The sequence below is a fragment of the Podarcis bocagei genome, assembly GCF_964188305.1.
Source record: "Podarcis bocagei genome assembly, chromosome: 16".
NCBI lineage: Eukaryota > Metazoa > Chordata > Lepidosauria > Squamata > Lacertidae > Podarcis > Podarcis bocagei.
The window spans coordinates 20724751-20738483 of NC_138142.1; the positions used below are offsets into that span (position 1 = coordinate 20724751).

Below are 13733 nucleotides of genomic sequence, written 5' to 3' on the forward strand. Positions count from 1 at the left end.
AACAGAAGCGAAACGCAATGTTGTGTGTGTGTGTGAAGTTTGTACAAACTGAATGATTTTTTTTGGGGGGGGGGGTTCCTGCGACAGCCTCCACTTACTGATTCTAGCCTTTGGAAAACGCGATTCGCCTCTTGCCCCAAGCTTTGCACTTTTGATTCCCTGCTTGCCCTAAGCTTTGCAACCAAACTTCGCAGTTTGACAGCTTCGGCTTGCAAGGCGTTCACATGGCCAACTTGCCGAAATAAATAAACAAACCAGAAGCCAAAAAGCAAACCAAAAGCGGCCGAAGAAAGAACCTATCGGGCGCGTTTGTTTCACCTTGAGCCACCTCCCCCTTCTAACAACATGATTAAAAAGTTCAGTAAAGGCGGAAGCCGAAAGGGGGGCGATCCTGCGTGCATAAACAAGTTTAGAAAGAGACAGCTCCTCTGCGGGCCAGGAGGCCAATTGCCCCAGAGGTATGGCTGGGGTTTGCATAAAAAGAAAAGAAAAACGAATCTCTTTCCCTTGCGCAAGCAGCCGGCAGGATGAGGTCGGCGAGCAACGCCGAAAGGAGTCCTTGCAAAGCACCGATCTGAAGGTTTCCCCAACTTCGGCAAAAGGAGGAGGAAAAGGAAACAGCGGAGCAGACTCCCTTTCTCCACCCGATTCACCTTCATTTGCACGAAAATAGGAAGCTCCCTTCTACAACTAAGTCAGCCCATTGGTACTGTATTGTCAACAAGCCCTGGCAGGTATCGCTCTCCAGGTTTTCAGGCAGGGAGTCTCTCCTCGCCCTTGCCTGGAGACAGGTGCTTTTTAGCCACTGAACCCGGATTCATGCTTCAATATGAAACCAACAACATGACTAAAGAGGTTCAGGAAAGGAGGTTCCAGTAAAGGCGGAATAAGAAACAGGGACTACGACGCCTCCTGCCTAAACCAGTTTAGAAGCAGAGGCATGGCTGGAGGCGGGAACTGGGGCTTGTAACAAAACAAAGGACCCGTTTCCCTTGCGCAAGTAGCCGGCAGGGCGAGCCTGAATGGGACGTTGGAAAGGGCTGGCACCTATTGAAGGTTTCGGGGAAAGATTGGAGGAGGAGGAGGAGGAAGCCGCGGAGCTGGCGCAGCAGATTCCCTCCCTCGACCCGAGCCAACTTTATTTGCAAGATAATAGGAAGCTGCCCCTTGGTCCATCGAGCTCAGTATTGTCCACAAACCCTGGCAGCAATCGCTCTCCAGGTTTTCAGGCAGCGAGTCTCTCCCAGCCTTTGGAGATAGATGCTTTGAGGCACTGAACCCGGATTAATGCTTTAATATGAAACTAAACGGCCAGAGATTTTCCCTCAGACGGAGGTCCCCCCCCCTCAGGTGAAATAGAATCCTACCCGTTTCCCGCCTAAATTCAACGGTCGACTCCGACGCTCTCCTCAGGCGGGCGCTGAATTTAGGCGGGAAGCGGGCAGGATTCTATTCCACCTGAAGGGAAGCTCCGTCTCAGGGAATTTCCGTCTCAGGGAAATTGTGGCTTTCCCTTCCGCCGTCGCAAAACTCCCCCAGGTATATAGGGAAAGAGGGAAACAAATGTCCCCAGTACTTGCCCCAATTTCGAGATAGCCTACAGCCTACTAAGAGGTCTGGAGAGGCTCAGTTTCTTCTCAGTTTGAAAATAGCCCTCCTCTGATCTGATCTTCAAGGGAAACGGGCTCTGCACTTGCTCAGGGACACTTCAGCTGCCCTTCACGCGTTCCAGGGGTCGCTTAGTATTCATTTCTTAAATTTATAATCCCGCCCTTCATTGCAAAGGAGCCCAGGGAAGCAAACACTTCTGTAATAAAACAATACAATTAACAACTAAACAAACAAACAAGAACTTCCAAAAGCAGTTTAAAAACCTCTGGGGAGAAATTCACCTGCTCTCACAGCTAAACAGGGATTGTGTCCAACTTAAGTCCTGCTCAGGGTAAACCCGTGGGATTTTATTGATTTAAATGAGTCACACCCACTAACTTATTGTATGGTACATACAGTGTATGTATAATTGTTGGAAACCACTTGGATATTGTTATGAGTATATACACATTTATTAAAAATAAATAACCCTCAGGGGTCAGCAAACTTTATCAGCAGGGGGCCAGTCCACTGTCCCTCAGACTTTGTGGGGGGCTGGACTATATTTTGGGGGGGAAATGAATGAATTCCTATGCCCCACAAATAACCTAGAGATGCATTTTAAATGAAAGCACACATTCTATTAATGTAAAAACACGCCGATTCCCGGACTGTCTGCGGGCCGGATCCGGCCCCTGGGTCTTAGTTTGCCTACCCATGCACTGGATAAACAGGAAAGTTTTGAATTACTTTTAAAGGTTGCAGACAGACGCACCTCACTAGGGAGGGCATCATGGGCATAACCGGGGGGGGCAGCTGTTCCCCCCTCAAAAAATCAGTACAAATCAATACAAATATGAGGTTCTATCCCCCACTAACAAAAGTTTGCATCCCCTAACAAAAGCCTGCTCCTCAAGAACAATCCTGGCTACACCCACGGAGGGCAATCCTTGGTTTACTGAGGAGCTCCGGAAAATGAAGCGGGATCTTAGACGGCTAGAGCAAGTAAGGCAACGGACTCGTGACGGAGCCTCAAGAACATCTTATAGGACGCTTATGAAAGCCTGTCAGATGGCTATGAAAGCTGCTAAGAAATCCTACTTTGCAGCTTCCATTGCATCTGCTAGCTCTCGCCCGGCACAACTTTTTAGAATAATTAGGTCAATAACGTCCTTAGGAGGACAACCAAATTTAAGCACAAATAAGACCCACAGCTGTGAGGCATTCGCGAGCTTTTTTGCGGAGAAAGTCCTGTTGCTCCACCGTGACCTCCCTGCCAATTTAGATACAGTGACTGAACTGGAGGCCCCTCGACTGACTTCAGGTCCAGTGTTGGACCATCTTGATCGAATACTCCCTGCTGATGTGGATAGATTCCTCCAAGTTGGTAGCCCCACCACCTGCCTCCTTGATCCGTGCCCGTCTTGGCTGATTAAGGAGTGTCCAGATGTTGCACAGACCCCCCTGGTTGAAATTATCAATTTGTCCCTTGACACGGGGACATTCCCAGGGGAACTGAAGGAAGCAGTGGTATGTCCACTCTTAAAGAAAACTTCATTAGATCCCTTAGACCTATCCAATTACCGCCCAGTTTCAAATCTTCCATAACTGGGTAAGGTAATTGAGAGAGCAGTTGCTGAATAGCTTGGTAGGTTTCTGGAGGAAACATCGGCTTTAGATCCATTTCAGTCCGGTTTCTGTCCTGGTTTTCGGACCGAGACGGCTCTGGTTGCCCTAACAGATGATCTCCGTAGACAACTGGATCGAGGCGGGTCAGGACTGGTGATCCTTTTAGATTTGTCAGCAGCCTTTGACATGGTCGATCATGATCTTCTGGACCACCGCCTTGCAGACGTGGGGATACAGGGCATAGCCCATAACTGGCTGTGCTCTTTTATCTCTGGTCGGGGACAGAGGGTGGCACTAGGGAGGAAATGTTGTCGCGCCACTCCTTGGTGTGTGGAGTGCCGCAGGGCGTAATTCTCTCCCCGATGCTTTTTAACATCTTTATGCACCCCCTTGCCCAGATTATCCAGAGCTTTGGGCTGGGCTGTCACCAATATGCTGATGACCCTCAGCTCTATCTGCTGATGGATGGCCACACCGACTCGGCCCCGAACACACTGACCAGATGCTTGGAAGCTGTGGCTGGATGGTTTCGTGGGAACCGATTGAAACTAAATCCTTTGAAGACAGAGGTCCTATGGCTGGGTCGGGATGGCATGGGGATGAGGGACCAACTCCCTTCTCTTGCGGGGCCCCAATTAGTGCCATTGCCTTCCATTAAGAGTTTGGGTGTAATCCTTGACACCTCCCTTTCCATGGAGTGTGGGGAAGAGCATCATCTCTCCCCTGCCTTAGGAATTTATCAAGAGTTCTCACCCACATTCATACCTAAGGTTTTGAGTGGTGGCAAAAAATATGAGACCTGAACTTCTGACATGGCTGAGTGTTTTATCACGAGTGGCCAGAGGTTCTTGCTGTGAACATAAAAATTTTGCTTGTGTAATATCTTTCTTGAACAGCATTCATTTAACTTCTGTCAGGAACTGAATGATCTCGGTGCCAGCAGCTCTACCATCATAGAATGGTAGAATTGTAGAGTTGGAAGGGATCCCAATGGTAATCTAGTCCAACCCCCTGCAATGCAGGAATCTTTTTGCCCAACCTGGGGCTCAAACCTGGAGCATTATACAATTCTTTATAATATAATTATATATTGGCAATCCCTCCCAAAAATGCCCAAAGTTGCAAACATCGAAACATTAAAGCAATGCAATTTAATTTTTTTTTTTAAAAAAACACATATAAAATAATTAAATGCAAAATTTCAAGATTGCCATGGCCAGCATCTTTTATCCATCAAATGCCTTGGGTAACCAGGAATGTGTTTCAGGGGAAAGTTAAAGTCAGTAATGAGGAAGACAGGTGCATCTCACCCAAGAGGGCAATTCTGCGACTGGGGAACCACCACTGAGAAGGCCCTGTCATGGGTCAGCACCAGCCAGGTGGCAGTCGGGTATAGCTCTGCCAACAAGGCCTCCCTTACCAATGAAGCACCCCAGCCTTTTTTAGTGGCTTTGCTTGTCTCAAACTTTCTCACTAACTTGTTTTGTTTCCAGTCAAGCAGCAGCACCAATAGGCTCCATGCCCCCCGCTTTCTTTTAGAAAAATATTCCTGGGCTTACTCTGCCAGTTTAGCACTCGGCCTGTGCTCTTCCTTTTATACTGCATTTTCTGCTTTGAGCAAATGTTTAAAAAACCTCATAGACAGAGGTCCTCTGCTTTGTGCTGAAGTCTGTTAAAACAGGAGCTTTGGAGAATGTTGGAAATGTCCCATTCAATTTCTTCATCTTCTAGCTGTGTCAAGACTTCTTAGCTGAGAAGGCTTCCAAAGAACAAGTAGGATCCGATTTTGAGATTTGATCCATCTTGAGACAGTGTGTGCCATGTCCATTTCCTCAATAGTTAAATTGTGTTTCCCAGTCTGATTTCTGTGGCACGCTTTATATTAAAATCAGAGGCATGTGCCTCATATCTCTTCACCACCACCAACCCCCCCCCAAACCACCATCACCAGCAACAACAAAAAACCCAAACCAGTTTATTTTCTACAATAAGAAATGATGTTTCTCAGTGGAGGCCATGCACTGTGTTTCTGCACGTGTCACAGTTCTTGCCATGCCTACCGACTGGAGGAAGGTGGGTCCGAAGAAAGATACCATGCAGAGATGCAGCAGGGACAGCCTCTTCCATTGCTGGACCATTGTTGGGCTCACAGGGGCCATTTAACTTCATTCCTCACAGCACACTAACATTTTTTGTTTAAAACATAGCTGTATATTACCTTCTCTCAGGCTAGCAGGAAAAGACAGTGGTCTCACCTTGCCATTTCTGGGGGGAAAACCCACAAATCCTCTGATTTAGTCTCCCCTCTGAGCTTTTTCTCCCCTCCTTGCAGGGACCCTGACCGTGTTGATCAGACTTGGTGAGCATTTGGAACAGCCTCTGTTGTCTGCTTGCACTTCTCCAATAACCTCTTCAAACTAACCTTTGACTCCCTCCCCTGCACTCCTCTTGCCCATAGAAAATTCTACAGATAGTCTCTCTTTTACACAATGTCCAGGAGTTTCTCTTGAAAGGAAATATTTAGTCTTCTTTTGGCAGCTAGGTTGGGCTGTGAACCATCACCCTTTCGGAATCTTCACTGTGAGGGCTGAAAGACAGTGTTGCTGTAGTTCCCTTGAGCTGCAGCTGGCTCACTTCTGGCTTATGTAGGAGTTGACTGGCTTGCCAGTCTTCAAGGCTCGATTCTAGTTAACTTCTTTTTGGGAAGCAACAGCCAGGAGCAGACGGAGACATAGCTGAAGTGTTCCATTGCACTGAAGATAGGCACAAAAGAAATTTGTGGCTCGGTTACAGGCTCTTTTCACCCCTCCAGATCACCATTTCTGGGCTGGCATCATAGCAGACATCACCATCCCGTGGCGCTCTGAGCCACTGCAGCTTGCAGAGGGGAAAGAACTTAACCCTCTCCCACCCAAGCTGCTCTTTGGCAACTAGTCCAAAGTCTCTCCCCCCCCCTTAACCTTTTTCTGCAAGCACCAACTTAAGACATGTACTGTTGTGGAAACTGCATTCCTGAGTTGCAAATTTTACTGTAATTTCTTCTCTTCTCTTCTCTTCCTGTTTCCGACTGAAGGAATTGTGGGAATGTCTTTTGCTCCAGCTGCTGTAACCAGAAGGTGCCGGTCCCCAGCCAGCAGCTCTTTGAACCCAGCCGGGTCTGCAAATCCTGCTACAGCAGCTTGCATCCCAGTAGCCCCAGCCTTGACCTCGAACTGGACAAACCTATTGCTGCCACCTCAAAATGAGGCTCCAGCCTTGAAGGAAAGCAGGGAAGAGACAGCACCACCTCTCCCTGCTAAGCAGATACGCACATTTCAACCTTGACTTTAACTTCACAGCCACGCAGATCATCTGTCCCTGCTATTTTGGGGGCACAAGAAGAAGGAATCGAGCAAACTTTGCTGGAAGGTATGGCAGCAGGACGATCCGCTTCGGTATTAGATAAAATCTTTGAAAAATTGGAAAGTTTGGATAAAAAAGCGGATGAACAATCGGCTAAGATTGATCAAAATACAGCCAGTGTTAATAAATTAACTGAACAAGTTGCTCTGAATGCACAATCAATTGGGAAACTATTTGAAGTCACCACAGAAAATCGCAAACTGGCTGTGGAAGCTAACCAAAAAGCTGAAGCATTAAAGGAGGAGGTAAAACCATTGCATAAGCAGATTGGCGAACAGCAGGCCTATCTGTCTATGATAGAGCTACGTAGTCGGGAAAACATCTTGAGACTGAGGTCAATTTTAGAACTTGAACAAGGGGACTTAACTGAGTACCTGACAAAAGAATTTTCTAAGTTTTGGCCTTTGGAAGAAGATAAGGACTTTAAAATTGTGAGTGCCTTTAGACTTGGAAAAGTAGCAAGGAAAGACAGGCCCAGAGACTGCTTGATTACTTTGAGATCCAAGGAGGAAAGAGATAAAATATTGAGTCTACACTACGAAAAGTCACTTGAAATTCAGGGTAGGAGAGCAGAAATCTACAAAGATATCCCAAAACAACTTTTGGACCTCAGATCCACCTATACAGAGCTAGCAAGACTGCTGAGGAGCAACTCAATTGTTTTTAGGTGGGAATTTCCCCAAGGACTATCTTTTACATTTAGAGGGAAGAAGGTGAAAATCAAAACAGCCGAGGACAAAGAAAAGTTTTTGAGTGATTACGGAGAAGACCTTCAGAAAGGGATTGAAGGATTCCCAGGGCCTGGGCCATTGCTTGTACCTACACCTTTGGGACCTGAAGACCAGAAGAAAGAGACGCCACCACTAAAGGAATAACAGATTTGCCCAGGATGTCTCTGCAACTCTTTAGTTGGAATATTAATGGCTGTTACTCCCCGGAAAAAAGGAAAAGAATATTTCATTTATTGAAGAAAGAACAATTGGACATTATTTGTTTGCAGGAAACGCACGTGACTAGGCTCCATAGAAAAGTGTTAATAAATAAGAGACTAGGCCAAGAATTTATTTCATCGGACCGAGTTAAGAAAAGAGGAGTGGTGATATATGCAAAGGAGAGCCTATCACCAAAATTCCTATTTAAAGATGAGCAAGGAAGAATTTTGGCAATTGAGATACAAACCCAAGGCGAAAAGTTTTTGATATTAGGAATTTATGCACCGAATGAGGGGAAATCGGAATTTTACAAGAAGTTGCATGAGACAATGCTGGACTATCTGGACTATAGCAACATCATTATGATGGGGGATATGAATGGGGTGGTATCTACATACATGGATAAGTCACAAAACCAAAATGTGACAAAAGATGGCAGACTACCTAAAACTTTTTTTGAACTGACTGACAATATGGACTTGATTGACATCTGGAGGACAAAGAACCCCCTAGGAAGAGAAGGAACATTCTTTTTTGAAGCCCAACTGACATGGACAAGAATCGACCAAATATGGATAACTAGAGGTCTGGCACCTAAGACTAGAAAAGTGGAAATCTGCCCAAAGACCTGCTCCGACCATAACACAGTAAAGATGGATATGAGACTAACTCCAACCGGCTCCTTTAGATGGAAGATGAATGACAACCTGTTTAGAGATCAGGAGATTATCAAAAAGGCCCAAAAAACTTTGAAGGACTATTTTGAAATAAATTTGAACACTACAGTGGAAAAAAGAGTAATCTGGGACGCAAGCAAAGCTGTTATGAGGGGGTTTCTGATACAACAGAACACCATAAAGAAAAGAGCACAAAACGAGAAAAAGGACAAGATTTTGGAGAAAATTAAGGAATGTGAGAAAAAGCTAAGATCGAAACCGAAGTCACAGGAGATTCTGAGAGAAATTAAACTGTATCAAGCACAATACTCTAAACTGATAAATCAGGAAGTGGAGTGGAAAATCAAGTTAAGGAAACAAAGATCATTTGAATCGGCAAATAAATGTGGAAAACTGCTAGCATGGCAGTTGAAAAAGAGACAAAAACTAAATACGGTTACTAACCTGGAGATTGAAGGGAGAAACATCCAGAATCCTGTGGAGATTAGAAAGTGTTTCCAGAGATACTTCAAACAACTTTATACTCAAGGGCCGCAAGATGAGACTGAGATAGACCAATTTTTGAGAAGGAATGGTCTACCAAAATTGTCTCAAGAAAGCAGGACAATCCTGAATTATAAAATAACACAACAAGAGATTGAAGGTGCCATTCAGAATATGCAACTGGGCAAATCTCCAGGGCCAGATGGGCTTACCTCCAAATATTACAAAACATTGAAAGACTACTTGATACATCCATTAATGGAGGTTTGCAATGAGATTATGGAGGGGAAGAAAGCACCGGAATCGTGGAAAGAAGCTTTCATCACATTGATACCTAAATTAGAAACTGAAAAGACACAGCTCAAGAACTACCGTCCCATCTCCCTTCTAAATGTGGATTACAAAATTTTTGCAGACATTTTAGCAAATAGATTTAAAAAAGTTTTAAATGAAGTGATTCATAAGGACCAGGCAGGTTTTCTCCCAGGCAGACATTTGTTTGCCAACACAAGGAATATAATTGACATTTTGGAACTTTTGCAAACAAATATTAATACAAAAGCAGTGTTAATTTTTATAGATGCGGAGAAGGCCTTTGACAACATTTCATGGAAGTTCATGAAGAAAAATATTGAAGGGATGGGAGTGGGACGGGGGTTTGAAAATGGCATAGATGCAATTTATTCAGAACAAAAAGCTAAATTGATAGTTAACAATGTGGTGACAGAAGAGTTTAAGATTGAAAAAGGAACACGACAAGGTTGCCCTATTTCCCCTTTGCTATTTATCTCTGTCCTGGAGGTGCTCTTGAATATGATTAGAGGGGACCGGTTGGTTGAAGGAATCCAGGTCGGAGCTAAACAGTATAAACTTAAAGCTTTTGCAGATGACCTGGTTTTGACACTACAGGAGCCAGAATCTAGTATGAAAAGGGTTTTAGAATTGATACATGAGTTTGGTCGGGTGGCGGGATTCAAATTAAACAAGCAAAAAACCAAGGTATTGGGGGAAAAATTGACAACCCTAGAATCAGAAAGGTTTCAGAAAGAGACAGAATTAAATGTGGTTAAAAAAGTGAAATACCTAGGGGTAAATATGACAGCCAAGAATCTGAATTTATTTAAGGACAATTATGAAAAATGCTGGTCATAAATTAAAAAGGATCTAGAGAGCTGGTCAAGATTGAAGCTTTCCTTGTTGGGCCGAATTGCTGCTATAAAGATGAATGTATTGCCAAAAATGCTGTTTTTGTTTCAGACCCTACAGATTGTGGACAAGGTGGAGTGTTTCAGGAAGTGGCAGAGAGACATCTCTAAATTTGTCTGGCAGGGCAAAAAGCCCAGAATAAAGTTTAAAATATTAACCGATGCCAAGGAAAGAGGGGGGTTTGCCCTGCCAGACTTAAGGTTGTATTATGAATCAGCAGCTTTCTGCTGGTTGAAAGATTGGCTGCTTCTTGAGAACACTGATGTTTTGGATTTGGAAGGATTTAATAATGCTTTTGGATGGCATGCATATTTGTGGTACAACAAGGTAAAAATTCATAAGATTTTCAAGAACCATATTGTCAAGAAAGCAGTGTTTAATGTCTGGATAAAATACAAAGACTTATTAGAAAACAAGACCCCAAGGTGGTTGTCACCAATGGAAGCTAAGGCCCAGAAAAGACTCAATATGGAGGCCAAATGGCCGAAATATTGGGAAATATTAGAAAAAGATGGAGATACTTGGAGACTGCAGAGTTTGGAGAAATTAAAGGATAAAGTGCGAGATTGGTTACATTATGCTCAGATTAAGGAGGTCTTTAATTTGGACAAAAAGATAGGTTTCCAGGTGGAAAAATCCAAACTAGAAACAGAACTGTTAGAACCTAAGACTAAGGTACTTTCAAAAATGTATAACTTGCTGTTAAAGTGGAACACTCAGGATGAAACGGTTAAATCAGCTATGATAAAATGGGCGCAAGACATTGGTTACAATATCATGTTTGCTGACTGGGAACGGTTATGGACCACCGGTGTGAAGTTCACGGCATGCAATGCCCTGAAAGAAAATATTATGAAAATGATATATAGGTGGTACATGACCCCAGTCAAGCTTGCAAAAATATACCACCTGCCAGACAATAAGTGTTGGAAATGTAAGGAAACTGAAGGAACATTCTTTCACCTCTGGTGGACTTGCCCAAGGGTTAAGGCTTTCTGGGAAATGATCTATAACGAGCTGAAAAAGGTATTTAAGTATACCTTCCCTAAGAAACCAGAGGCCTTCCTTTTGGGCATTGTTGGCCAGAGGGTGCTAAAGAAGGACCGAATTTTTTTTATGTATGCAACAACAGCAGCAAGAATACTCATCGCAAAGCATTGGAAAACCCAAGATTTGCCCACGCTGGAAGAATGGCAGACGCAACTGATAGATTACATGGAATTGGCAGAAATGACTGGCAGAATCCGTGACCTGGGAGAAGAGACAGTGGAAGAGGACTGGAAAAAGTTTAAGGACTATTTACAAAAACATTATAAACTGTATGAATGTTAAGGATGCAGGATAGAAAATAACATGGCATCAGCAATTTAGTTGAGAGAACTATAAGAATATGTGATGCTTAAGAAAAAGATGAAATTCGGAGTAATATTATGTTTAAATTAAGTATTTAAGTGTTTGGTAAAAATACCTAAAGCCGGAGACATAATATTTGAAAACTACAGAATAAGAATTGAAATAAGGTGATAAATTGCTGCTTATAATTTTTTAAATGGGAATGCAGGAAAGGGAGATGTGAGGAAGTCCAAAAGGTTATGCAAATATGATTTATAGACAGATGATTTTGTTGTATCTTTTCTATCTTTATATCTATCCTTTTGTTTCTTTTTGTTTTTCTTCGTTTGTTGTATTTTGGTGATGGTATTTTATATGTGTGGTGATTTTATTGTTTAAAACCCTTAAATATATATATATATATATATATATATATATATATATATATATATATATATATATATATATATATATGACATGCTCAGAGGGACAGGATGCTGGGCCTGTACTAGTGGAGCAGAAACCCCTCCTTTCCAGCTGTTCCTCCCAGTGTCATTTTCATCCACCTCATGTAAATTTTGTGTGGATTTTGCTGGAAGACGACGAAAAGAGGGTCTGGATTCTTCCCTGCTGGCATTTCTGTTGCCCTGCTGTCGGAACTGTGCTGCAGATGGATGATTCTACCTTGCTGTGAGAGGAAGGGAAATCGGTCCAGAGACCTTGTGAATACCTTGTAGCGTCAGTGCTTATGCTTTCTTTTTCTCCAGTCACTCCTGTTACTTCCCAACAGCAACCTGCTGTTTGGGAAGTTGTTGCTGCTAGAAGAAATGGGAACTGCTTTCTCAAAAAAACCCTCTCTCCCTCTCTGTTCTTAGAGTGGACCTAGTTATCCTTGCTGCACGAAAGGGCAGGCGTGGCGGAAGGGGCGGCAGAATGGGTTGCAGATCTCCATGTTGGGCAGTCCTTTGCCGATGTTGGCAGACTTGTGGCTCAAGGTAGGCAATGCCTGGACCACTTTGGCTAAAGAAAGTGTACGCTTGTTTGAGGGAAGTGAGAGGGAAGGGGGATTGGACAGACCATTCCTGTTCAGGGTTGTATTTTTAAACTGGCACCTCACTGTAAGACTCTTGTACATGCAATTTGTTTTGAAGGAACTGGTGTTTGGGCTTATTACTAGCTGTTAAAATGCTATCCTTGCCCCCACTTTTTTCTTCTTAAAAAAAGATAGTTTACACAGAAGGCAGAGCTGCTTCGCTACACTGGGAAGGCTGCATGCAAAGTCAAATAATACTGTTGGCCAGGCTCCCCCTCTCACAAGGAGAACCCCAAAGTAAATGGGGGGTGGCTTTGATTTGTACGGGGTTTTTCTGCACAGGAGAGTCAGTGAAAACTGGTTTGCCAAGGCCCCCAAACTAGGGCATTTTAACAACTGCCCCCCCAAATATGTATGTAAAGATACAACTCATCTAAAACGAAAATGTGCCCCTTACATTAAAATCACTTTTCTACTGCTGTGCTATGAATAGTCTTGAGTCCTCCTATTTTTATTTTAATATCGTCTTGCCAACCCAACCCTGCCAACAAAAAACACTTATAGGTTTTGGTTGGTGGGCGTGAAAATACATTTTTTTCTGCAATTCATTTGCTAGGGGAAGCTGAAGCAGCTTCTGCCTAAATATTCCACCAAGAGTGACGTGCCTCTATATTCCTCTGCCCCAGCCTGTAGAATTTGACTACTGAACATGTTTCCCTTATCACACGGCTGCCACCACTTGAAACTGCCTCAGCTTGAGATGTCTTCCTCATGGCACAAGTTCGTAGGCAGCACTGATCTCCCTCTGGCTCTTACGCATTGTGGGCAACTGTACCCAAGCCAGCAACTGTGGGGAATGTGTGGCACTGCCAGTAAAGCCCTCCAACCACACCAAGGGGGGCTGTGTATTAATAGCATGGAGGAAGAAGAGAGACTCCAGCAGCAGTGATGTAATAAGCAAACCAATCTTCCGAAAAGAGATTGCAAAGTTAGAAGTAACCTATTGCCAAGATAGGGCAATGCCTTCTAAAGTGAAGTTTTTGAGTGTATTGGAATACCCAATAGAAGAAAGCCCTGTCACTTTTCTTTCTTTCCATGTTCTCTGTGAAAAGGTGTGTGTGTTGATTACAACACAGTCATACAGGGGAAGCATTTGGGAATGAAAATCAAGTCTTTCCAAGAGGCATAGGAAGAGACTTTGCACCTTTTAAGGCAGCTTGGGGATGTACGAAGCTTCTTTGTACTCCTCCTTTCTTCCAGCTGGGAGAACGGGCAATACAAAGTCTGGCTCTAATTTGACTTTTGGATTTTTAATATAAAATTAAATGTTATGGGAGTATGCAGCAAAGATGCATAGCACTCTTTTTTTAAGAGGTGAGAATTGCAATGGAGTAAATGGAGTTTATCAGTACTTATCCATTAAAGTGGGTGAATAGAGAGATGATTTTT

The 13733-nt window shown here is 43.6% G+C and overlaps 2 protein-coding genes and 1 long non-coding RNA gene across 6 annotated transcripts in view; 2 read left to right on the top strand and 1 right to left on the bottom strand.

Moving 5' to 3' along the window:
- The window catches only part of MTMR3 (myotubularin related protein 3), an 82758-nt gene extending 76231 nt beyond the window's left edge, over positions 1-6527 (top strand). For 2 of the 3 annotated variants that reach the window (XM_081174721.1, XM_081174707.1), the window contains one exon: positions 6320-6527. In XM_081174721.1, coding sequence (XP_081030847.1) covers positions 6320-6464 — 145 coding nt within the window. In that variant the 3' untranslated portion in view covers positions 6465-6527. Of the gene's footprint in view, positions 1-6292 lie in introns of all 3 variants that reach the window. The other variant, XM_081174722.1, reaches the window with a different exon arrangement.
- Positions 1-13733, bottom strand: part of LOC308576079 — a 68613-nt gene that overhangs the window by 24606 nt on the left and 30274 nt on the right. The window contains exon 2 of the long non-coding RNA XR_014003064.1: positions 5854-6173. This is a non-coding gene — a long non-coding RNA (uncharacterized lncRNA). The remainder of the gene's footprint in view (positions 1-5853; positions 6174-13733) is intronic.
- HORMAD2 (HORMA domain containing 2) overlaps positions 684-13733 on the top strand; it is a 91222-nt gene continuing 78172 nt past the window's right edge. The window contains exon 1 of one of the 2 annotated variants that reach the window (XM_081175067.1): positions 684-706. The gene's annotated coding sequence lies outside the window, so the exon portion shown is untranslated. The other variant, XM_081175064.1, reaches the window with a different exon arrangement.